Source organism: Schistocerca cancellata, chromosome 1 (genome assembly GCF_023864275.1).
Source record: "Schistocerca cancellata isolate TAMUIC-IGC-003103 chromosome 1, iqSchCanc2.1, whole genome shotgun sequence".
NCBI lineage: Eukaryota > Metazoa > Arthropoda > Insecta > Orthoptera > Acrididae > Schistocerca > Schistocerca cancellata.
In genome coordinates this window covers 454,484,308-454,510,979 of record NC_064626.1, presented here as the reverse complement: position 1 = coordinate 454,510,979, position 26,672 = coordinate 454,484,308, and the positions used below count along the sequence as shown (strand labels likewise).

The 26,672-nt window shown below is 41.2% G+C and overlaps 2 protein-coding genes across 6 annotated transcripts in view; one reads left to right on the top strand and one right to left on the bottom strand.

Moving 5' to 3' along the window:
* LOC126176852 (prolyl endopeptidase) overlaps window positions 1-15,192 on the bottom strand; it is a 116,857-nt gene extending 101,665 nt beyond the window's left edge. Inside the window, exons 1-2 of one of the 3 annotated variants that reach the window (XM_049924057.1) lie at window positions 15,064-15,192; window positions 14,582-14,686 (exon numbers count right to left, since the gene is read on the bottom strand). In XM_049924057.1, coding sequence (XP_049780014.1) covers window positions 14,582-14,647 — 66 coding nt within the window. In that variant the 5' untranslated portion in view covers window positions 14,648-14,686; window positions 15,064-15,192. The other 2 variants (XM_049924050.1, XM_049924041.1) reach the window with 2 other exon arrangements.
* Window positions 15,193-15,427: 235 nt separating this feature from the next.
* LOC126176908 (uncharacterized) overlaps window positions 15,428-26,672 on the top strand; it is a 37,444-nt gene continuing 26,199 nt past the window's right edge. For 2 of the 3 annotated variants that reach the window (XM_049924106.1, XM_049924104.1), the window contains exons 1-2: window positions 15,428-15,670; window positions 15,859-16,092. In XM_049924106.1, the coding sequence (XP_049780063.1) occupies window positions 15,428-15,670; window positions 15,859-16,092 (477 nt within the window). The remainder of the gene's footprint in view (window positions 15,671-15,858; window positions 16,093-26,672) is intronic. The other variant, XM_049924115.1, reaches the window with a different exon arrangement.

Sequence of the window (26,672 nt, the reverse complement as noted above, 5' to 3'; positions counted from 1 at the left end):
GCTCCCATGGAAGACTTCTACACATTTGTAGTCTCCTTAATGACACAGTTTGTTATATGTACTGTTACGCCATTCTGTCTCTCAAAGCCAAAAAACCCAACAGCATAAGTCAGAACACAGGTCAGGTTCATAGATGCCCATCTCCAGAAGCGGTTTCCACGTAGCCTCTTTGGCCAGACTGTCGGCAAGTTCATTTCCTGGAATGCTGATGTGTCCTTGGGTCCATACAAACACCACTGAACGATGAGACTGGTCCAGGGCATAGATGGACTCCTCAATGGACGCTACCAAAGGATGGTGAGGGTAGCACTGGTCGATAGCTTGTAGGCTGGTCAAGGACTGAGTACACAGTAGAAAAAATTCCCCTGAGCATGAACAGGTATATTGAAGTTCACGAGAGATGGCCACCGGCTCTGCAGTGAGTACACTGCAGCAATCGGGCAAGGAATGCTGTTCAATATGTCCTCCATGGACATACGCCATAAATCTGCGGCCTAGGTGCACACCATGGAGGTGTATGCGGACCGACCTAGATGGGAGGTGGTAAAGGGAAGTACTCCAGTTCAGACAGAAGGGATCGCATGCGAACCGCAATCATTAGCACTCACCTGGACTTCTGATGTGAGAGATGAACTGCTGTGGGTGGAAAAAGAAGACAGTAATTCGGATGCGCAGGAAAGCTACGAACGTATGCAACGTAACTGGCAAGCGGTTGTGCACGTCTGATATGCAATGGAGGGAGTCCGGCCCCCATCAACATACTGGTCACTGGACTCATTCCTAAAGCTCCCGTCACAAGGCGAACCCCACAGTGGTGCACTGGGTCGAGTACACGCAATGCTGAGGGTGCCGCCAAACCATAAACCAGAAGCCCATAGCCAAGATGGGATTGAACAAGGGCTTTGTACAGCTACAGCAGCGTAGAGCAATCTACACCCCAGATGGTGCTGCTCAGGCAGCAGAGGGCACTGGGGTGCTGCCAGAACCTCGCCTTAAGCCGACATAGGTGAGGTAGCAAAGTTAATCGAGTATCAAAAACCAGTCCTAAGAATTGATATGTCTCCACTACAGTGAGCACATCATCATGAAGGTAAAGTTCTGGTTCCGGAAGAACGGTACGATGCCGACAGAAGTGCACAACATGACTTAGCCACCAAAAACTGGAAGACGTGGGCGAGAGCCCATGACTGCGCCTTGTAGGTGGCTCCCTCTAGGTGCCGCTCAGCAACACCAGTACTGGTGGAGCAGTATGAAATGCAGAAGTCATCTGCATACAGAGAGGGTGAGTCGGGCAGCCCTACAGCTGACACTAGACTGTTAATTGCCACTAAAAATAGTGACACACTCAATATAGAACCCTGCGGGACCCCATTCTCCTGGATATGAACTATGGGAGGCACCAACTTGGACATAGAAAGTAGGGAGTGACAGGAAATTCTGGATAAAAATCTGAAGCGGGCCTCCGAGACCCCACCCGTATAATGTGCCAAGCATATGTTGTTGCCAGGTGGTGTCATACAATTTTCATAAATCAAAAAAGAAGGCAACCAGGTGTTGGCGTCTGGAAAAGGCTGTTCGGATGGCAGACTTGAAGGACAACATTATTCATGGTAGAGCAACCCTGGCATAAGGCGCTCTCACATGGAGCCAGTAGGCCAAGCGACTCCGGGACCCATCCCGACTGCCGACACACCATACGTTTTAACAGCTTACAAAGAACTTTGGTAAGGCTGATGCGGTTGATAGCTATCCGCATCAAGTGGGTTTTTACCAGGTTTGAGCCCTAGAATGGTGGTGCTGCCCCGCCATTGCAATGGAAAGACCCCATTGCACCAGATCTCGTTGAAGATGATTGGGAAATGTCGCTTTTAGTCCGATGAGAAATGTTTAATCATTTGACTGTAGATCCGATCCGGCCCAGGAGCTGTGTTGGGGCAATGTGCAAGTGCGCTGAGGAGTTTCCACTCTATAAATGTGGCAGTATAGGGTTCACTGTGGCGTGAAATGAACGAGAGGACTTTCCTTTCCATCCACCCTTTGAGGTTGCAAAAAGCTGATGCTGAGGCTCGAGCGCAGTGCTTGGCAAAGTGCTCAACAATCATTTTCGCATCGGTACATAGCACGCCATTGATGGTAATGCCAGGGACACCTGTTGGGGTCTGTTACCCAAACAGGATGTCTGATCTTCATCCAGACTTGGGAAGGTGACATATGGAACCCAATGGTCGACACATACATCTCCCAGAACTCCTATTTCCGTCGTTTTATAACCTGGAGTACTCGGGCACAGAGCTGCTTAAAGGCTTTCATATGCTCTAGGAAGGGGTGCCACTTATGTTTCTGTAGAGCTCGCCATCGCTCTGTAATTGGCTCAGCGACTTCCAGCTACCACCGAGGGTCTGTCTTTCACCAGGGGCAACCTAAATAGTGAGGGATCGCATTTTCTGCCACAGAAATGAGTGTGGTAGTCACCTGATCAACCATCACATTGATGTTACCCTGTGAGGGAGATTCAACGGTGACATCAGAGATGAAAGTTTCCCAGTCCACCTTATTTAAAGCCCATCTGGGCAGGTGTCCATGGGCCTCACACCAGGGCAGTGACAGGAAGATGGGGAAGTGGTCACTATCACACAGGTCATCATGTGCTCTCCAGTGGATAGTTGGGAGAAGTCCTGGACTGCAAATTGATAAATCAATGGCCGAGTAACTACCGCAAGCCACACTGAAATGTGTGGCGACCCCAGTATTGAAGAGGCAGAGGTCGAACTGAGACAGTAAAGGGTTAGGGAGTTGATTAATCAGTGCAGCTAGTACATTAAGGGGTACTGCACCATCTGGAGGAAGATATACGTTGCAGACAGTTTCCCTACAGACCGAGTTTAAAACATAAATGCAAACTGCACCTGACACTACTATAGCCACTACGGTTCATGTAATATCCCTTACAGATGCAGTGGGCAGGAGTCCGCATTGCCAGGAACCAGGTTTCCTGAGGGCAATGTAGAAAGCAGGTATAAAGCTTAACAGTTGCCTTAGCCCAGCCAGGCAGTGGAAAAAACCACCGCAATTCATTAAGGTCACCTGCTGCCAGCGACTTATTGCCTGAGCAGTATATATCCATTGTGTCTGAGGGTCCAGCGAGATCTAGTTCCTCAGCAGACACCAGAATCTCCACCCCATCCTCAGACGCAGAGCTTGTACGTAGCGGTGGTGTGGGTGCCACCACAAGTTTCTTGTTCTTGGGGGTCTTCTTTTTTGATTTCTCATGCTGTTCCTTGGGTTTCCCTGGTTGGGAGGACTTCACTGAATCAGTCTACGGAACTGAGGATGAGCGTAAAGCCCTACAACCAGCTGCTTTTGGGCTCTTCAGACACTGGTGGGGGTCGTCTTTCCCACTAGCAGAAACCTGGGAAGAGAGTGACCCAAAGGACCCCTTCCTATTGACAGGAGCTGAAGAAGACTTCTGCTTCTCTGGCTCAGAAGTGGGGATTGAAATTTCCAAGGGTTGGGGGGGGGGGGGGGGTGTTGCTCCCAAAGTAGGTGGTGCGGGAGCAACAGGGAGGCAGGGAGGGAAGTTCCCCGACCCCCCCCCCACCATCATCATCATCATCATCATCATCATCATCATCATCATCATCATCATCATCATCAAGGGGGCAGGTGTACTCTCCCAGTTCTGAGAGGTGACAGGAATTCAAGGAACTGATGGGGCGACAACTGTTCTCGTAGTGGCAGCATATGAGGTGGTCATAACCACTTCCATTTAGCCTCAGTGTAGGGCAGTCGATCCAGGGTCTTTATTTCACAATTTTCCTCTCTTTCTGTAAAATCCTGCAGTCTGGAGAGCAAGGTGAATGATGCTCTCTGCAGTTGACACAGATGGGAGGTAGGCACATGGAGTGTTGGGATGTGATTGTCCCCTGTAAGGTCTGAACTCCATTTTTTGAAAATTTTCCTGAAGAGTAAGCCAATTGGAGAAGGGCACCTTACATGGTGCATTGTGTCCATCATGCCTTGAAATCTTTAGCCCAGTGTCTCGTCGTCGCACTGCAGTCCAGCTTATTCTCCATCTCTTAGGCGAGGACACCTTCCTGGATGCATTTTCCATCACGCACTATGCAGTGTCTCTTTTTGCGCCTACGATGAGCATTGAGCATTTGCACCTCATATCCAGCACAGTAGCCAGTCTGTTGTGGTGGGGCCGCCATGTTCCCTGTTGGTTGTAGCCCCCCTGAAAACACAGGGATCGCTCTGCTGATGCCTGTGCTGTTAATGCCCCATGTATGCCAAGAAATAGATGGCCGTGATCCTGGAGCATCGGGACTCCCAGCAATAGCCATCCTACCAGGTGGTCTTTGCTGCGGCAGGGTGGCGCCCATGGGGAGGGCCCCTGATTGGAGTGGGTGGCACCAAGGCAGATGTGCGATGAAGCATACCACGTCATCACTTACTGGTGATCAAACACTACCTGTCTCTAAGCGTTCCAAGTATCAGTATAATGCAAGAAAGTATGACCCTAAATCATTCCCCTCCCTGGCCACACCATCGGAATGCCAGGCTAAGGATGGCAGCAATCCTTATTCACCCTGGTACCTCGTGGGTATGAGAACAGATGGGGACTCCTTTGTTTCGATGAAGCCACAGTTTTTTGTAGAGCATTTAGAGGAAAAGTTTGGATAGGTGGAGGGCTTGTCCAAAATGCGATCTGGGTTAGTCTTGATAAAAACAGCATCCTCTGCCCAGTCACAGACTTTACTCGCTTGTAACAAGTTGGGGAATGTTTCTGTTACCATCACTCCACTTAAGAGCTTAAATATGGTCCAGGGTATTATATTCCACAGTGACCTCCTTTTGCAGTCTGACGATGGGATGCGCGCCAATTTAGAGCAGTGAGGTGTTCATTTCATCTGACACGTCCATCGGGGTCCAAGGGATAACCAGGTTGCCACCGGTGCCTTCATCTTGGCCTTAGAGGGTGACACATTGCCTGAGAAGGTCAAGGTGATGGTCTACTGCTGTGATGCCAAGCCATATATACCTCCCCCAGTGCAGTGCTTAAGTGTTGCAAGTTTGGCCATATGTCTTCCTGCTGTACTGCCAGTCCCACTAGTCGAGATTGTGGACATCCATCACATCCCAATACTCCATGGGGGACTGGAATTCGATAGTAGGAAAATGAAGAAAAGGGAAAGTAGTAAATGAATAAGGATTGGAGGAGGGGGGGGGGGGGAGAATGAAAGAGGAAGCCATCTGGTAGAATTTTGAACAGAGCATAGCTAACACTTGGTTTAATAATCAGGAAAGAAGGACATACATGTGGAAGCAGCATGGACTCGCTGGAACGCTTCAGATAGATTATATAATGCTAAGACAGAGCAGAGGTTTAGGAACCAGGTTTTAAATTGTTAAACATTTCCAGGGACAGATGTGACCTTTTACCACAGTTTACTGGTTATGAACTGTAGATTAAAACTGAAGAAACTGCAAAAAGGTAGGAATTTAAGGAGATGGGACTTGGATAATCTCAAAGAACCAGAGGTTGTACAGCATTTCAGAGACAGCATTAGGGAACAGTTGACAAGAACAGGGGACCATCACATAAAGGCCAAAACATGTTTGACTCCTTTTAGTCACCTCTTACAACAGGCAGGAATACCTTGGGCCTATTCTAATCCCCAGACCTGTGGGGTGGGGGCCAGCCTTTTCAGTAGTTGCAGGGGCAACAGACTGGATAATTGACTGAACTGACCTTGTAACATCAACGAAAACAGCTTATCTGTGCTGGTACTGCGAACGGCTGACAGCAAGAGGAAACTACAGCCATAATTTTTCCCAAGGGCATGCAGCTTTACTGTATGGGTAAATGACCATCCCCTTGGGTAAAATATTGCAGAGGTAAAATAATCCCCCAATTGGATCTCTGGGAGGGGATTACTTAGGAGGGCCTAGTAGTTACCAGGTGAAACAAAACTGTGGATTTACAGATTGGAGCATGGAATGTCACATCCCTTTATCAGTCAGGCAGGTTAGGAAATTTAAAAAGGGAAATGGACAGGTTAAAGCTACATACAATGGGAATTAGTGAAGTTCAGTGGCAGGATGAACAAGCCTTCTTGTCAGGTGAATGCTGGTTTATAAAGACAAAATCAAACAGGGGTAATACAGGAGTAGGTTTAATAATGGAAAAAAAAGGAACACAAGTAAGCTACTATGAATGGCATAGTGAACACATTGTAGCCAAGACAGACATGAAGCCCAGGCCTACCACATTTGTAAAAGTTTATATGCCCCCTAAAGATGAAGAGACTGAAGAAATGCATGACAAGATAAAAGAAATTAGTCAGATAGTGAAGGACATGAAAATTTACAATACAAGAAGAATGGGTAACTGAGTGAAATAGTGAAGGCAGCAGAGGATCAAGTAGGTAAAAAGACAAGGGCTTATAGAAATCCTTGGGTAACATAAGAGATTGAATTTAATCAATGAAAGGAGAAAATATAAAAATGCAGTACATGAAGCAGGCAAAAAGGAATACAAAGGTCTCAAAAATGAGGTAGACAGGAAGTACAAAATGGCTAGCAGGGATGGCTAGAGGGCAAAAGTAAGATGTAGAAGCTCATATTACTAGGGGTAAGATAGATACTACTTACAGGAAAATTAAAAAGACCTTTGGAGAAAAAAGAACCACTTGTACGAATAACAGGAACTAAGATTAACCAGTTCTAGGCAAAGAAGGGAAGGCAGGAAGGTGAAAGGAGTATATAGAGGCTACATACAAGGGCACTGTGCTGGAGAGCAATATTATGGAAATGGAAGAGGTCGTAGATGAAGATGAAATGGAAGATACGATACTGTGTGAAGAATTTGACAGCACTGTGAAAGACCTAAGTCCAAAGAAGGCCCCATGAGTAGACAACACTCCATCAGAGCTACTGATAGCCTTGGGAGTGCTAGGCCTGACAAAACTCTACCACCTGGTGAACAAGACGTATGAGACAGGCGAAATACCCTCAGACTTGAAGAAGAATATAATAATTCCAGTCCCAATAAATCAAGTGTTGACAGGTGTGAAAATTACCAAACTATCAGTCACGGCTGCAAAATACTAACACAAAGTCTTTACAGACGAATGGAAGACCTGTACAAGCCGACCGCGGGGGAATATCACTTTGGATTCCGTAGAAATGTTGGAACACGAGGCGACACTGACCCTATGACTTATCATAGAAGATAGATTAACGAAAGGCACACCTACACTTCTAGCAATTTTAGACTTGGAGAAAGCTTTTGACAATGTTAATTGGAAGGCTCTCAAATTATGAAGGTGGCAGGGATAAAATACAGGGAGCAAAAGGCTATTTACAATTTGTACAGAAACCGGAGGCAGTTATAAGAGTCAAGAGGTATGAAAGGGAAGCAGTGGTTTGGAAGGGAGTGAGGCAGGTTTGTAGCTTATCTCTGATGATGTTATTCCATCTGTATATTGAGCAAGCAGTAAAGGAAACAAAAGAAAAATTTGGAGTAGCAATTAATATCCATGGAGAAGAAATAAAACCTCTGAAGTTTGCCTATGACATTATAATCCTGTCAGAGACAGCAAAGGGCCTGAAAGAGGAGCAGAACAGAGTGGACAATGCCTTGAGAGGAGGATATAACATGAATATCAACAAAAACAAAATGAAGATAATGGAATCTCGTCAAATTAAATCAGGTGATGCTGAGGGAATTAGATTAGGAAATGAGAGAAAGTAGTAAATGAGTTTTGCTATTTGGGGAGCAAAATAACTGTAGATGGTCGAAGTAGAGAGGATATCAAATGTACACTGGCATTGGCAAGGAAAGCGTCTCTGAAGAAGAGAAATCTGTTAACATCGAGTAAAGAGTTAAGTGTCAAGAAGTCCTTTCTGAAAGTATTTGTATGAAGTGTAGCTATATATGGAAGTGAAACATTAATGATAGTTTAGACAAGCAGAGAATAGAAGATTTTGAAATTTGGTGCTACAGAATAATGCTGAAGATTAGATGGGTAGATCACATAACTAATGAGGAAGTACTGAATAGAACTGGGGAGAAGAGAAATCTGTAGTACAACTTGAATAGAAGAAGGGATTAGATGGTAGGAAACATTCTGAGGCATCAAGGGTTCACCAATTTAGTATTGAAGCAAAGGATGGATGGTAAAAATTGTAGAGGGGAAACCAAGAGTTGAATACACTAACCACATTCAGAAGGATGTATGTTTCAATAGTTATTTGGAGATAAAGCGGCTTGTACAGGACAGATTAGCACGGCAAGCTGCATCAAACCAGTCTATGGACTGAAGACCACAACAGCACAACAATAGGTGAAACTTTCGAGCACAAATGTGTCAACGAATTTTCAGATTCGATGGAAGTATCTGTTAAATGGCTAATATTAGCCAGAGTGTCACCTGTGATTTTGTATTAAGCACAATGTCATTTGTGGTGGTTCCAGCACTGGTGCACGCAACCGGTGCTACCATCCCCTCACCGCTCATCACCTCGGCAGCCATAATACAGGGGCACAGCCATTCCCGACAGCCATCACGCCAATCGTGAACTTACCGTGGACAAACAGTACATGTAACAGTATGTTTATTAGAATACTAAATCACAAATACCAAATTACTTCAAATTACTCATAGATTATGCAGGGACAATGGTAGCTTACAAAAATTCTCAAAAACAAGATTATTTGCGTTGATATACAGTGACATTCAGAAGACACGTATTACATAGTTTACGTAATCAAAGCAGTTGTACCGTTAACTTACAAAAATATAATTATCTACTTTCACATATTTGTCACATAATTATACACACATGAAAAAAGTTCTGCATCACCTCAGTTCTGGGATTTCCAGAACCTGTATAGAAAATTGGAATAGAGATCAACATAAAAATCATTTCACCCTTTTTAATTGCTCATGAAAACCACACACTGCATGTTGTACACCATGCAGCGAGACCTTCATAGGTGGTGGTCCAGTGTGTTGTACACACTAGTACCTCTAATACCCAGTAGCATGTCCTCTTGCATTGATGCATGCCTCTATTCGTCGTGGCATACTATCCACAAGTTCATCAAGGCACTGTTGGTCCAGATAGTCCCACTCCTCATTGGTCAGTCAGCGTAGATCCCTCAGAGTGGTTGGTGGGTCACGTCGTCCATAAACTGCCCTTTATTCCAGGCATATTCAATAGAGGTCATGTTTGGAGAACATGCTGGCCACTAGTCGAGCAATGTCAATAACCTGAAGGAAGTCATTCACAAGACGTGAATGATGGAGGCGCAAACTGTCATCCATGAAGACGACTGTCTCACCAATATGCTGTTTCTATGATTGCACTATCGGTTGGAGGATGGCACTCACGTATCATACAGCCATTACGGTGCCTTCCATGACAACCAACGGTGTATGTCGGCCCCACATAATGCCACCCTAGAACAGCAGGGAACCTCGACCTTGCTGAACTCGCTGGACACTAAGGCATTCACCCTGACCGGCCTGCCTCCAAACACATCTCCAACGACTGCCTGGTTGAAGGCATATGTGACACTCACTTTTGAAAAGAATGTGATGCCAATCCTGAGCAGTCCATTCAGCATGTTGTTGGATTCATCTGTACCGCACTGTGTGGTGTCATGGCTGCGAAGATGGACCTCACCATGGACGTCAAGAGTGAAGTTGCGCATCATGCAACCTATGGCACACAGTTTGAGTCTTAACACGTGCACACAAAGCATTACTCAACATGGTGGTGTTGCTTTTAGGGTTCCTCCGAGCCATAATCCATAGGAAACAGTCACCTACTGCAATAGTAGCCCGAGGGCGGCCCGAGCAAAGCATGTCATCGACAGTTCCTGTCTCTCTGTATCTCCTCCATGTCCGAACAACATCGCTTTGGTTCACTCTGTACAGCCTGGACATTCCCCTTTCCCCTTGTTTAGAGCCATTCCTGGCACTAAGTAACAATGCGGACACAATCTAACCGCGGTATTGATGTGTCTGGGCATGGTTTAGCTACAGACAACATGAGCCATGTACCTCTTTTCTGATGGAATGACTGTAACTGATCAGCTATCGGACCCCCTGCATCTAATACGCGCTGCTCATGCATCGTTGTTTACATCTTTGGGTGGGTTTAGTGATGTCGCTGAACAATCAGTGACTGTGTGTGATACAATATTCACAGTAAATGTCTGTCTTTAGGAGTTCTGGAAATCAGGGCGATGCAAAACCTTTTTTTGACATAGGTACAATGAAATTAAAGAACGATGACAGACTACTTTTGCTAAAGATTTTATAAGGGCACAATTAAGTTTAAGCCTTCAACAGACTACAAGCAGTTTCTCACAGCACTCGCGAATGTTTGAAATTTTGCAATATATCACAATACAGGTGGGTATTGATACAATCAATGAAAGATTATGCAGAAGCAACATGAACAGTAAAATATGCGAACTTAGAACTTCAAAATGGGACACAACTCTTCACACACGGTCTCTCACAAAGGAAAATTCCAACATCAGCTTTCATATATAAACAAACATGCGTATTACAGGGACTGTTCACTCAGCTGTTTTAGTGCACCCTACACTGCTGTGTCAGAGAAGAACACTGAAGTGTGAGCTTATCTCAGGCAAAATCACTATATTGTGTAGCGCCGACAAACCAGTTCTGTCTTTTGCAGCTAACAATGAAATTTTTGCAATATATGTTTCCTGTTTCAAATCTGAATTTTATGTTCACATTCAAAAGAGCGCTACCAGAGTAGTCTAGTATGACATTTGTTTTACCGAAATGTATTAATTGTCACAATGAATCACGAATAATAACCAGTGCTCTTATTCTATGTTCCTGGCTCCAGCAGCAACCGACCAACGTGTTTCAACGTGTTATGTTGATAACGATCAGAGAGGGCCAGGGCAATGCTGGAGTATTGGTTATTCTTCTTGTTTTACTGTCCCTGCTAATACATAAACAAATATCACACTAGACTAATCTGGAACAGCTCTTTGGATGGGTACATAAAATTCCACTTTAAGAATCATCGATGCTGGCATCACATGGAAGACATGAATAGCAGTATTTGTTTGGAATGACCCCAGTTACCCCCTGCAAAAACAAAAGGGCAAACATCTGTATGCAAGCATGTGAACACACTCTGTGACAGTCCAGAGTATACACAAAATTAAGCGCATGTTCGATGCGGCATTGTTTCAAAATTTCAATGTAATCAGTGAAGAACTTTGGGAACCTTAAGATTTTGAACAAATGAACGTTTGCTTCTACAAAGATAAAACTGTAAACACGCCTGCTTGTTCAAAATCTTAAATCTCAGTTTCTCTTCAATTGTTTTAAAAATTGACAACTTTGCATTTGTATTCCTGCATGTTTTTAATACATGTAAGAGGCCTATACAAATAAATATGTAATATATAAAAAACATGGAGATGGACAGATGGGTGGCAGGAAATTGACACAGCTACCAGAAAGGAGGGGATGAACAGACGAGGAGCTGGAGAGAGGTGGTGGGAGGGAATATGGACATAGAAAGGAGCAAGAATATGGACAGAGAGGGAGGGAGGGGAGACACAGGAAGGAGAAAGAGATGATCTCACATTTCTTATTCCATTTAACCAGAGTCACAGTAACACATGGCAGTGAAGAGCTAGTTGGAAATAAAAATAATCTTGACAAAGATTTAAAGTCACTTTGTGTCAGCAAAGCATCCACTATTCAGGAACACACATTTTCAATGACTCATCAGCAGCCATAAAAAGTTTAACAACAAATAACGTTCAGTTTAGACAAGAAACAAAGGATTTATTGGTGGGCAGCACCACCTACTCCACTGACGAATTTCTTATCAGATCTGACAAATGTGTGTTTTATTTATAATATCAAATAATATGAGTATTACGTACAATATGATTTCCACACAACTTTAGTGCACTAATGCAATCAATGTAAATAAATGTTGCAAAATGATTTTCCATTTGATGATGTATGGCTACAATAGCCTAAGAATCATCATCATCATCATCATCATCTAAGACTGATTATGCCTTTCAGCGTTCAGTCTGGAGCATAGCCCCCCTTATACAGTTCCTCCATGATCCCCTATTCAGTGCTAACATTGGTGCCTCTTCTGATGTTAAACCTATTACTTCAAAATCATTCTTAACCGAATCCAGGTACCTTCTCCTCGGTCTGCCCCGACTCCTCCTACCCTCTACTGCTGAACCCATGAGTCTCTTGGGTAACCTTGCTTCACCCATGCTTGTAACATGACGCCACCATCTAAGCCTGTTCGCCCTGACTGCTACATCTATAGAGTTCACTCCCAGTTTTTCTTTGATTTCCTCATTGTGAACACCCTCCTGCCATTGTTTCCATCTACTAGTACCTGCAATCATCCTAGCTACTTTCATATCCGTAACTCAACCTTGTTGATAAGATAACCTGAATCCACCCAGCTTTCGCTCCCATACAACAAAGTTGGTCGAAAGATTGAATGGTGCACAGATAACTTAGTCTTGGTACTAACTTCCTTCTTGGAGAAGAGAGTAGATCGTAGCTGAGTGCTCACTGCATTAGCTTTGCTACACCTCGCTTCCAGTTCTTTCACTATGTTGCCATCCTGTGAGAATATGCATCCTAAGTACTTGAAACCGTCCACCTGTACTAACTTTGTTCCTCCTATTTGGCACTCAATCCGTTTATATTTCTTTCCCACTGACATTACTTTCGTTTTGGAGATGCTAATCTTCATACCATAGTCCTTACATTTCTGATCTAGCTCTGAAATATTACTTTGCAAACTTTCAATCGAATCTGCCATCACAACTAAGTCATCCGCATAAGAATTATCATATGCGTCGAAATGTACTGAACATTTATATTTTTGTGACAAATTTATTATTTTAAAATGAAATAATGATGACATGTTCCACAGTTTTGAGGGCCATTAAACTTGGCAATTGTGGAAGGTACGTCAGCATCCCATCCCCCCCCCCCTTAATATTTACTGTGTATTCTTGTTTTCTGGTATGTTCTACATCCTGGAAGATCCCCTCACTATGGGTATAGTGAAATAAAATGTACATCTAATTACATAATCTAGTGTGTGTTTGTAGACACAGGGTTTTGAACTGTTGATTCAATATGAAGGTGATTTCCAATTACATAAGGCAAAGATGTGCTTTTGAATGTGATTATTCCTGACACCAAAAATCTTAGGATTAAAAAGGAATCCCTTCATGAAAATAGCTCATGTTTTCAGCACCAGTGGCACTTACACTGAAAAAAATGCCATCACTGATGTCATACATGCAAAGAAAAAGCAACATAGAAGAGAAAAACAGGCCAGGCAATAGCAGTGAATCAGTTTAGAAATGATTATGGTTTTTTTGTTTTTCAATAGCTGCAGTTAATGAAGTACATGAAGCAACAAAAAATGAGAAATTCAATTGACAATTAAATAAAAGTTTATGTTTACTTAACTTTCTCTGTATTCTGTGCTAAACATTTCAGTCAAGGTGCAGTGACAGCACAAATAACTGACAGCTGTTCATCTGTATGGGAGTTTATTCTGCAACTCTGAAGGAAGATTTGTTCAGAACTTAGCAATCTGAAGGAAGATTTGTTCAGAACTTAGCAATGTGTATCAATGACTTCACTTGTCAGCTTTATGGTGAGTTGCTACCTTTACAATTGCCCCCCCCCTTTTTTTTAAACAGCAAGACTGATTAACTGTTGACATTTTAATCATCATTTAGGATTAACTACACTTAAGAATGTGAAAATTGTATAATAAACTTAATGTAATTATCTTTATGAAATTATTATGTCCTTCAATCCGTGGACCACATCTTTCAGGCACCACTTACAACATATATTATTTTGAAACAGAACAAATACAAAGTACTGAAATGAATATTCAGTTAAAAAAGATTAACAGCAAGACTCATTCATTTGATTCGCCTTCCTGAGATCTGTGTTCCTTTTTTATACCACAGCAGTCACCAGAATTTCAAAGTACCATGACATTCTAATGAAGCTAGGGAACCCAGAGTCATTTCCATACACAGTTTGCACATCAAGTGATTCCTGCTATATAGTAAGTTTTAACACAGAGTATGCCTTTCTCTTCATTCGCCAATTTCGATGCCTTATACTTCATCTGTTCATACAAATGGGTTTCATTAAACTATTCTCCTCACGCTGTATTCTACAGCAAACAGTTTCGGTGCTCGACAGCAAATGTTTGCAATGAAGGTTGGCTGTAATCATCACACAGTGGACTCCATACCCCCTTGCGTTTTTTATAGTTTCTGTTCTGTATACATACATAACATGCATCACTCAGACCTGTCCTATATAGCTTTTCTGAATTTACCTTGCAGTTTTAGTTTCTATCACGAAAAGTCCATGACACTGGTTCTATACCAAAGTGTGTTAAATATGAGCAGTCTCTTGCCACAAATTTAATTTCCCCATGTATCCTAGCGTCGTCGTCTAAAATGCAACTAAATGGCAAATATACCCACCTCTATTCCGTGGTATTCTTCTGTTACACTTTCATCTCTTCTTGCAACTGGGTAGTTAAATTTCATTCTTCGTAATGAAGGCTCTCTTGAGGAGTACCGAGGTTTCTGAAAACGTGAGAAGTAAGCTTCACTTTCCGTTTATTAACACAGCGTCAAGTGGCTCACTGCGGCACAGCCAAGATAACTTAAAAAGTTGTCTTAGAATGTCAGAATACCACAGTTAGCAGGCACTAAAATTAATTATGCCCACCTTACAGTTATCACAAACTTGAGACTGTCGACTCACTTCTGCGTTAGCCGTATCAGTTTTATACTTGCGGAAGCCAGATACAGTTGCGCTTATCTCCCGTATGGTCAGATAGGGCGGATATATTCGACAAGACTTAACTACTTTTGATAACAGTACCATACTCTTACCTTTATTTATTATTTCATAGATCACTACTCCCAGCAGAGATGTCTACCTTGTAAACTTTATTTACCTGTTATCCAGAGATCTACCTATAGTACCATTGCTCCCTGACTTGTGTACACACTGTGACTTACAAGATCATTGCCCTAATTTACGAAAGCGGGAAAATTGAATCATTCTCCTTCGTTAGATATTTCAACAATTGTTTGGGCATCGTTTGTATATATGTAGATTGCCTATATTCATTAATGTTCCTTCGATGCTTGACATTAATGCAACGTTATGTAATTTCTCAGTGACACTCATGCTTCGAATATAGCTGTCACGCATGAAAGATAAGATAAGAATTGACAGGTCTTGGATACCACGGTACCTAATGCGTTATTACAAAATTTGTGCTTCTTACGTTTGTTTTAGTATTGGCGTCTACAAGAATGGCCAACTTTATTAAAGGAGTTCAATTTTACTTTCTCATGTTGCTCATCCCAAGAGCTTATTTTACAGTGCTCGATGGTTACTGTCCGTATTATTGTCAGTGTTACATGTGGGAGAATATGAAAGCAGCGAACTGTGTGAACCAAAATATAATTACTGTTGATATTAGCATACCCCGTCAAACAGAAGCATTAGATGTATCAAACAACTTTATAAGAAGAATAGAAGATCACGTTTTCAAGGTGAACATATAAGTCTACATTACGAACAAAATGTAGTAAATTGCCAATAATAATACAGTAATATAAGGATGATTTGCAGAAATCCTGGCAGAACAAACAATCACTAAGTATTATAATGTATTTTCTTATTTTTAAGAAACACTGACATTGTTTCATTACAGATTAGACATGTTTAATATATGTTTCAGAAACAAGGAATAACTTCCCTAAAGTACCTTAATGTGAGTGGCAATCACCTTAAGTATATTGAAATGAATGCCTTCACTGGCCTAAACAAACTACAAATTCTAGATCTATCAAAGAACCATTTGCACTACCTGTTTGTTAAAACATTTGACGTGCTTGACAGTTTGAGAGCTCTCTATATGTCTGGAAACAAATTCAGTAAATGGACGTGGGAGCTGCATTTGAATTCACTTAAGGTATGGAACCACTCTGGCCTCGGCCACAGGCTCTTTCGCACATGTAGTAATAATTTAGAGTTTTATGGAGTGTAACCATAGTTTTTAAGCATGACTGAAGTTGTAAGCTTTCATAAACATGTTCGTAACTGTTTTATCATAACCACCATCTTCTTCGTGCATTAGGCCCTTTGACCCTTTGTGAACTCTTAACTTTATCATTTAATCTTCTCTTTAGTGCCGGCCGCGGTGGCCAAGCGGTTCTAGGTGCCTCAGTCTGGAACTGCGCGACTGCTACGGTCGCAGGTTCGAATCCTGCCTCGGGCATGGATGTGTGTGATGTCCTTAGGTTAGTTAGTTTTCAGTAGTGAGTCATTCCACGTCAAATCAACACACCTATTTTACCTCACCCTCTTAGATTTTGCTGAAAGTTGGTATACTTATAGTGGGCACTGAGACTAAGAAAAATACCAAATTTCAATTTTTTATCTCAAACCATTCCTGAAATATGGCTATGTAAACTTCTCAAAAACCAGCCAAAAATGTGTGAATGGACTTCATTAAAAATTGTCCTAGGAGCTGCCCTAATTGAGCTAGACAACTGGGAAAGGTGTCATTTTGCATGCTCTTTCCAGGGATATACAACAAAACATAGCTTCTAATTAATAACCTTTTTCAAAATACTAATTAATATTTTGATTTTATTTTAATTTTTTTGCAAAAAGTACATAATTGAAAATTTTCAAAATATTTCCACAACTACTTCATACTATTGTAAAGTTTTTCACTAACGGCACCTAGTTTGACCAAACTGACCTTTAAAAATCAGGAATTTCTTTAAAATATACTGAAAGGTAAGTAAAAAAAAGTATTAGAAATATCAAAACATCACCTTATTAAACCAAAACTTATCAGCATATTTTATAATTAAGTTGATTGATTATTTTAATTTCATACAACTTCACTAACAGTATATTAACCGATATAACAAAAACAAGAAATTGAGCATTTAACTACAAACTGAAATAAAGTATGACTAAGTACAAGTATTTACACAATAGTTCTGGCCCATGATGTTTGAAATAGAACTATTAAACAAATTAAATACATAATGCTTGTTTTTGAGTAACAGGTATCTGTACATAGCTAAATTTAATACAATAGGTACTAACAATAATTTTGAAACAACTTTCTATAAAATATACATTAATACTGACCTGAGACAAAAATTAAGTTTTGAGTTGAAAGCAGTTTCCCAATAAATTGTCTTGGAACTTCACATATTACATTTAATGAAGCTGACTGGGTTTGGTTTACATCACTTTCATTAAGAATGTATGTTCTCCCTGTCGGAGTAAATGGATTCACTTGTGAGAACATCCACAACTGACACCCACAGGACATCTGCATGTGCAGGATAAGAGAATGACTTAGCTGGTCCACATGGATGAAGAAAAGTTATTTTCACTTCATGAAGTTCTTTGTTTTTTTCTAAAATGTACCCAAGCCACCAGTTTCTGCCATATACAGTGGTGACATAGCCTGATACCTCTTGTAACTTCAGTTTGTCTGGTGATGTAGTTACTTCCCTCTCCCAACTCTGCATATCATCTGAGAAGTATTTGACTATTAAATTTGATGTAGTGTTGGGAATGAAAGCGTGAAATTGCTGTGTTCCTTTGATTGTCAATGCCTCTTCAAGTCGTCTTTTTAAGAATATTTCTGAAGCAGCGTAGTCTTCTTGAGTGGAATATGCAAAATCAACATTTGTGATATTATCTACTGCCCACTCAAATACATCTCGTGCAGTTTGGATCTGATTTTGGTAAGGCCTTTGCAAACTTGCACGAGCTGCCAGTCTCTTTACTGAACCGCTTACTCCATCAAAAGGCCCTTTCCCATATGCTGTGGCTGAAAAGTGCCACTCAGTTTTTATGTTGAAGTCTTCCTCATGATTGTCAATGCCTCTTCAAGTCAGCTTTTTAAGAATATTTCTGAAGCAGCGTAGTCTTCTTGAGTGGAATATGCAAAATCAACATTTGTGATATTATCTACTGTCCACTCAAATACCAGACCAGTATCAGTTGCAAAGCGATTTAGAAAAGATTGCTGTATGGTGTGGCAGGTGGCAGTTGATGCTAAATAACGAAAAGTGTGAGGTGATCCACATGAGTTCCAAAAGAAATCCTTTGGAATTCGATTACTCGATCATAGTACAATTCTCAAGGCTGTCAATTCAACTAAGCACCTGGGTGTTAAAATTACGAACAACTTCAGCTGGAAAGACCACATAGATAATATTGTGGGGAAGGCGAGCCAAAGGTTGCATTTCATTGGCAGGACACTTAGAAGATGCAACAAGTCCACTAAAGAGACAGCTTACACCACACTTGTTCCTCCTCTGTTAGAATATTGCTGCACGGTGTGGGATCCTTACCAGGTGGGATTGACGGAGGACATCGAAAGGGTGCAAAGAAGGGCAGCTCGTTTTGTGTTATCACGTAATAGGGGAGAGAGTGTGGCAGATATGATATGCGAGTTGGGATGGAAGTCATTAAAGCAAAGACGTTTTTCGGCGCGACGAGATCTATTTACGAAATTTCAGTCACCAACTTTCTCTTCCGAATGCGAAAATATTTTGTTGAGCCCAACCTACATAGGTAGGAATGATCATCAAAATAAAATAAGAGAAATCAGAGCTCGACCAGAAAGGTTTAGGTGTTCGTTTTTCCCGCGTGCTGTTTGGGAGTGAAATGGTGGAGAGGTAGTATGATTGTGGTTTGATGAACCCTCTGCCAAGCACTTAAATGTGAATTGCAGAGTAATCGTGTAGATGTAGAAGGCAAAGGTTCAGGAAGTTTTTCTTATTTTTATACTGAGCGGCAGAACAGAATAATAGTATATCTTTTTTGGAATCTTTTGAAATTTGTTAGATATGAAATTAGCTTCTTTTGAAAGGTGTAAACCGCAGTTGCATTGTGCTCCAGGCAATCAGAAACAATGACAAAGCTCATATGCTCAATTTTGTCTTCCTGTTTGTAATATATAACAAAAGGATGAATGGTAATCTGTTGTCTTGTCCAGTGGAAACTCTGAGCTTCATCCTGTAGAACTATACTATAATTTTCTGAAAAATCACATATGACAACAAATTCAGATTCCATATGGTTTTCTCTTGTGGAGTTAAGGTATGTTCGTTGTTGCTTGGCAATGAAGTCATGCCGAATCAAAGTCGACATCTTACTACAAAATAAATCTATGAATTCTTCAGAAGTTTTCTGAACAATTTCCAGATTACATTGGTCAACTGACATCCACTGTCAGAACTGAACCTGTTCAATTAAGTTTTCATGAAAAGAGTCTTTTAAAATTTTACGTATGACAGTTTCTCCTGGGCAGTATTCACAGTTTCCCATGTTGCAATCAACTGATGATGGGTTGCAGAGCATTTTTGCAATGCACTGCTTATAATTGTTTAAGCTGCTGTTTGTTACTGTAATTAGTTTGGCATTTTCTATCATTAATTTTATGTTTTGGTGAGTTGTGCACACGCAGACAGTGTGTGTGCCTCTCCGACCAGCTAATACACAATGTTTTGGTCTCAACTCAGCAAATTTAGAGAAACCTATTTTTATGTTAGGAAACATGTCTTTAAAATGCTTGTAAGCTTCTTTAAGGTTACACAAAATAAGTCTTTTTGATATTTTTGTTTTATTTCCACTTGTTTCTGTAATTGTCACACAATCTTTAATACCTGGCATTGCCCTGCTAACTTCATCATTTTCATAAAATGAATGTACAGTTTTGACAGTTTCTGTTTGTAAACACTTCCCTGGTTTTGGGTTTGGACCTTCCATGAATCCTTTCTCTTTCAAAATTTTTTTGGACTGCCGAACAATGTAATTAGGAGCATTAAATTCCCTCATTATTTTCCCGACACTCCACTTTTCTGGTAAACTTGTAAGAATCATTAGTTTTTTTTTGCTCTACTTATAAAATTTTTAAAGTTTCTTTTAAGATTTTCAAGAATGGATTCATCAGTATCAGTATCTGACGAAGAAGTTTCAGGAGAACAAAAAGTTTACATGTCATTGATGAGATTTTCTTCACTTTTGATTTGGCTTAATGCCTAGATGTTAGTTTTGTCTTGTCAATTGGGGACTCACCTAGTTCTTGAAGTTTTGTGTTAAATGTTTTAACAGCTACTTAAGTTGGAGTGAAGTCAGGGTCTTGGTCTCGGATGATTATCTCTGATCCAGAAGATTCTTCTTCAACACTTTAATCACTGATGGGCTCTGGTGTATTTTTAATTTGGTTACATCTTTCCTACATTTATCACAAATCTTGGCACCACTTGGTATTTGAGGAAATAATTTGGGCATCCATGTTGTGACATTTCTCAGTTTTTTTTCTGTCTCTAATAAAATGCTTTGACTTCTGCAATGGATTACAACACTGCACTCTTACAGCACTGCACTTTTTACTTGGTTCCATATTTATACAAAAACCACTTATAAACTGTCCTTCAATGTATAGATTTACTTGAAAATGAACTATTAAATATAATAGATACAGACTGGTCAACACAGAGGTAACAATTGATTTGCACTATAACCACAGTGCACAATAATGCTGTACGCACACAACGCCTTAGAAGGTAACAATGCAGACTACATCATCTCAACAGTGGCTCCAGTCTCTGAATTATTGTACAGACATCAAGCCCTATGTATACAGTCATCTACCGACATACTACCTTAAAGGTCAATTTGGTCAAACTAGGGCCGTTAGTGAAAAACAAGAGTCCGGAATAATTCTTTTTTAACTATGAACCCATCATCATCCCACATTTATATTTTGCCATGTAGTAGTTACGGAAATATTTTAAAAATTTTCAATTATGTACTTTTTGTAAAAAAATTAAATCAAAATATTAATTAGTATTTTGAAACAGGTTATTAATTAGAAGCTGTGTTTTTTGTCTATCACTGGAAAGAGCATGAAAAATGCTGCAAAATGACACCATTCCCAGTTCTCTAGCTCAATTAGGGCAATTTAAAAAAAAAAGTCCATTCACACATTTTTGGCCAGTTTTTGAAAAGTTTACATGACCATATTTCAGGAATGGTTCAAGGTAAAAAATTGAAATTTGGTATTTTTCTTAGTTTCAGCACCCACTATAAGTATACCAACTTTCAGCAAAATCTAAGAGGGTGAGGTAAAATTTTTATTTAAAGTGTGTTGATCTGACATGGAATGACTCTAGTTCTAAGTTCTAGGGGACTGATGACCTCAGATGTTAAGTCCCATAGTGCTCAGAGTCATGTGAGCCATTTCTCTTTAGTCTGCACACACAACCAAGGCATCCATGCTTATATTTGTGAATCAGTTCAGGCAAACATTCATCATCAACGCTTATCTGTTCTATATGAGATCTCCAATTTTGATAATCTTCTGAGATTATGTCATTTCAGGTGTAGATACTGAGCATCTGCCACACATCCCCTTCTGTGCCTCTTTGGCATCCCCACAATTGATTGAAGAAATGGCATTTCAGAGGCGTAGAACCTCGGCATTGTTTTCTTCCTCAGTTTGTTTCTTAATTAGAACACACAGTCACACAAGTAAATGAACACTCAATGCATAACAACTTTTAGTCTTAGTTATTTGATGTGTACATTTTCAATAAAATCCCATTGTTATCACAGTTTGCAATATTGCTGGTACAATCAGGACTGGGATAGGGAACTGAAGACGACATTTGAAGCAGGTCAGGCTTAAACACAATTGTTCAGAAGTGGATAGCCTCTGAGCACCTTAATACAATGTTTATTTAACAACTGTTTTTATCTTACATGGACATACATTGATATGAATGCAACATAGTTCAGAGTAATATTCTTGAATGCCGGGCTTAAGCCCCTTTGGAATCTCACAAACATGTAGCACAATCTGAAGTTACAGTGTTAACACAGCCTCTACAAACTCTAATAATTAAATACTTAATGCAAAATCCTTGACTAAACTTGATTTAATCAAAAAACCTTTAAAACATTTAACATCATCATCAAAACTTAAAAAAGGAACATTATTAAAGCTTAAAACATTAGAAAATACTATTAATTTTGAAGCTGGTCCATGGAGCGAGTATTAGTCCCTGTAAATCTAATCCAGACATTGGGCACTGTCCCTTCTTGTGAAATTATTTACGAAGTTAAGAATACCAAGACAGACAAGGATAAACCAAAGTAACATTCAGTCATGAGTAGCAACCCCATTAGAAAGATACTATTAACATTGAAATTGGTCAGCAGAGTGAGTGTAGCTCACAGTTGACCTTAACCCAGACTTTGGACACTGCCTCAGATATTTACATAGTTAAATATACAGACTGACTCAGATAGACAAGATTAATATTATACTCAAAATTAGTCAGTGGAGAGAGTATAGCTCCCAGTTCAACTTAACCCAGACCTCAGGCATCGCCCCTTTTGAGAAACTGTTTATATAGTAAATATACAAAATACAGGGAGACATAAAGATTAATAAACCTTAGCTTTTTTTAAAAAAATCATGTAATTATCTAACCAAAATAATTATGGGAACACTGCCCTTTTTTAAAAAACACAATCCACATCAAGCTAGGTATTGGGCACTGCCTTATTTTATAACAAATAACTACAGCAGATAGAGAGTGCCAAATGTGTTAAGCTGCTATTGGATCACAGGCAAGTAAGTAATGAATTTTAACAAGCATTGCCCAGTGGAAACTCACCAGCTTCCAAACATATTTAACAAACAGTGCTCAATGGTGGCCACTCAATGGAATCTGAACACATTACAGAAAGGGCTGTGAGTACACACATACATTAGTTGATAGGAGCTGTCCTGGAGCTGGGCAAGGACCTGCAGCAGCTTTAAGGTAAATTTTTGTAGCACTAATGGACTACAAAGGGCTCACTGGTATGTAAGGCCTCAGGCCTAAACCCTGCCTGTCCTTTCACACCAACCAAATTTGCATAGGCTTCTACAATAGATGACAGACACAGCTAGAAACTGTGCAATCTTTGTGTTTCCTGAGTGCACCTCAACAAGGCTACCTTAGGCGCGCAAATAATTGCCACTAATAATTCCATCATGTGCACACGGAACTTGTGCCTCTTTTAGAAACTACACAGTTGAGCACTTGCAGTCTTGCAGAATCACAAAAAAAAATCTTCTACGTAAATATAGTGTGACAGTCAGTAACCCAAGAAGCCTCAGTTGAAACAGACAGACTGGATAGGCTCACCGAAATGAGAGCACACAAGTCCATGGGTGTGGCTGGTCACTTCACTCCCAAGCAGATGGCAATTTGCCCATCCACAAGCAATTCAACATCAGCCCATTCCAGAACTGCTGCCTGCTTGACAACACAGGCCCAGTGATTCACCATGCAACCTCAGTGGTAGCAAAATGGTTGATGCAGAGCTTAGTATCAATGAGCTCTGCGTGCTGCGACTGACCTCCCTTGCTTGATCCATAACAGCTTAAGAACTTTCCACGCTGGTGCACATGGTTACCAATCGGCAGGAGGCTAAAGTCTTTGGATCAGGAGATGGACTGCTGGCAAGTACTGATATGGTCTCCACAACTGCCTGTAGTACTTCATTATCAGAAGTATCATTTGCATCTGTTATTGAGGATAACAGTGAAGCTATTAACAGTTTCAGAATCATGAAATAATTTTGTCTGGAGATAAGGAATTCAATGAAGCATGTCACTAACAATCAATTACAGGTACTCAAATAATAAGGCATTTTGTTCCACTGTTAAAAATAGGAAAACCAGGGCAGAGATTTATAGTTGGTAAATGTGATGATATATAAAGCATAGAGAGTCTGAAATGCAGACCGGAACATTCTTTCAGAAAGTGCAGTTACATTTACTATTGATATAAGCACTTAAAACAGATAAAAGCTTACTGTTAATCAGAGCAGTGGGCTTCGTCATTAGAGAGGAAAGAGGAATTGGTTTGGAGAGTTTGGAAATGTCGGGGAGGGGATGGTGACATGTTGTAATATGATATTGCACTGCCTGTATTATTCTGATTTATGATGCAAAGTTCCTTCAGATATGCCACATGTCCAAAGGAACAGGCACTGTGATGATTACAGCCATTAATAAATACATTAAATGTATTCACGTTTGCGAATATGGACCACCAGCAGCTGTAGAATGGAATGATGACAATGAAAATTTGTGCCGGACCAGGACTAGAACCTGGATATATTGCTTCTTGCGAGTGGTCACCTTACCATTTGGCTATCTGTGCATGACTCATGGCCAGACCCGAACTTCCATACAACCTGTACTTGTACATCCACTATGTATATTCTTGTACAGGGGAGACATTTTACTTGAATGTCACTTACCCGGTGTCGAAAGACAAATATGAAATTTCAGTGCCTGTATTATTTCGATTTACAATGCATGGTTCCTTTGGATGTACATGCATGTCCAAAGGAACAGGCACTGTGGCAACTACCGCCATTATGAAATACATTAAACGGCTGTAGTCACTGCAGTAAATGGTTCTAGTCACTGCAGGGGATGGACAGAGAGAGGGGAGAAGTAGTGGAAGGACAGAGAAAGGGGGTAGGAGGCGTTGGGAAGAGAGAGGGGGCAGAAGAGGATGGATAGAGAGAGAAGTGGACAGAGAGAGGATGGAGGAGTGGGAAAGGCAGAAAGAAGGTATAGTGTATGAATGGAAAAGGAAGAAGGGAGGAGAAAATGAACAGAGAAAGGGAATTAGAGATATGGTCAGAGGGAGGGGGAGAAATATACAGTCAGAAATGGGGGAGGAGGGAGATGGGGAAAGAGTGGGGGGAGAAGGAGATAAGAGACAATGAGACTGGGGAGGAGGAGATAGACTGATAGAGATGGGAGGAAGAGAATGTGTGTGTGTGTGTATGTCTGGGATCTTCTCCTAAATGTGGCACACAAACAGAAAACTTCATGCACTGTGAGTTTTATAACCTAGCTCCAGTATTAGTGGAGATACGGGCAAACACTTGTCTTTTCAGCCTCTGCCGTATAGGCTGTCCTGCACAATGTATGTGTTTGCCTTATTCACCTGCTTTGCAGGGCAAATGACACATCTCGATTAGGTAGCAGTTTTATAGCCCCAGACATGTAGACTCACCTGCTCAACAGGCATGTTGTGTTGGTGTAGTATCAGCCCTCCATCTTTGTATGGCAACCTATGCCTCAGGGGGCAAGAAGTGGTTTTTGAGCCACAGATGTGCAGGCTGCCCTGTTGTGTTCGAGTAGTATCAGCCAGCAATATCAACCTGTTTTGCAGGGGCTACAAGTGTAGATGTGCACAGCTGGGAGCTAACAGAGGTGGATAGAGGAGAGGATGAACAAAGAGACAGGCGATGGTAGGGAGGGACAGAGAGAGGAGGAGGAAGGTATAGATAGGGATAGTGGGGAGGAGGTGTATAGGGAGAGGAGGACAGAGGGATGTGGATAGGGAGAGGGGAGCACAAGATGATGGAAAGAGAGGCTGAGGCAGGAGGAGAAAGACAGAGGGAGAGGGAGGAGAGGAGATGGACAGGAAAAGGGGGGGGGGAGATTGATAGAGATAGGAGGATGAGATGAAATAGAGAAAAGGGGGATGAGGAGATGTGCAAAGAGGGGTAGGATGAGAGAGAGAGAGAGAGTAGGAAGGAGAAGAGATGGACAGATAGAGATGGTAATATTATGTGGGCAGAAAGGTGGGTGAGGAATATGTGGACATAGAGTGGTGGGAGGACATGTGTGCAGTATATCTGTCTAACACCTACTGTGGTGAAGCATTAAAACAATTACAACACTATCCGGGTGCCTAAGAGGAGTCTTTACACAATGAAATTACTGCAAGTGTGTAAAAGCTGCTGGGAATCCAAGTAAGATTGTTTCTGCAGACAAGTATACAAACACTTTCTAAATAATGCTGTAAATAATCTTCCGCAGGGATAGGATAGGAACAATAATGATGTAATGAATATTAAAAAAATTTCATAGCAGCCAGTGAATTCCATCGCCAGCTGCCTGCCCCTACTCTGCAAATTTTGACTCTAAGCAATGCCACTTCCCTGATGCCACAATCTACCACAAGGTAATGCCACACCTCGTGCCATGTTGCAGCAGGGCAATGTGCATTGCCCACACGGGCACCTTTAGCTTACCACCATGTATGGAATCCGAGGAGTTATTGCACTCTAAAACATGTCACCACCATAGGATGTGAATGTTAGAAAAAAATGCACTTTGTTAAAAGAAAATGTGAGGGGAAGACTGGGCCAAGATTCAAGACTACCCAGTGCTTGGCACCCATCACTCTACTATTGTCACTGCCACCAGCCATACAAGTCTCATGCTGGCTGAGGAACAAGTAACACAGCTGGACATCATACACAAGGCACATCCCACCTACATTAGAGTTCCAGCTGAAGGCACATCTAAAACCTGACCACACATTAAATATAGCAGTCTACAGGCTGCAGCAGACAGATAGAAATATGCCACCATCAAACACAAGTGAGAACTCAACACTAAACAGTCCATCATAAAATGTT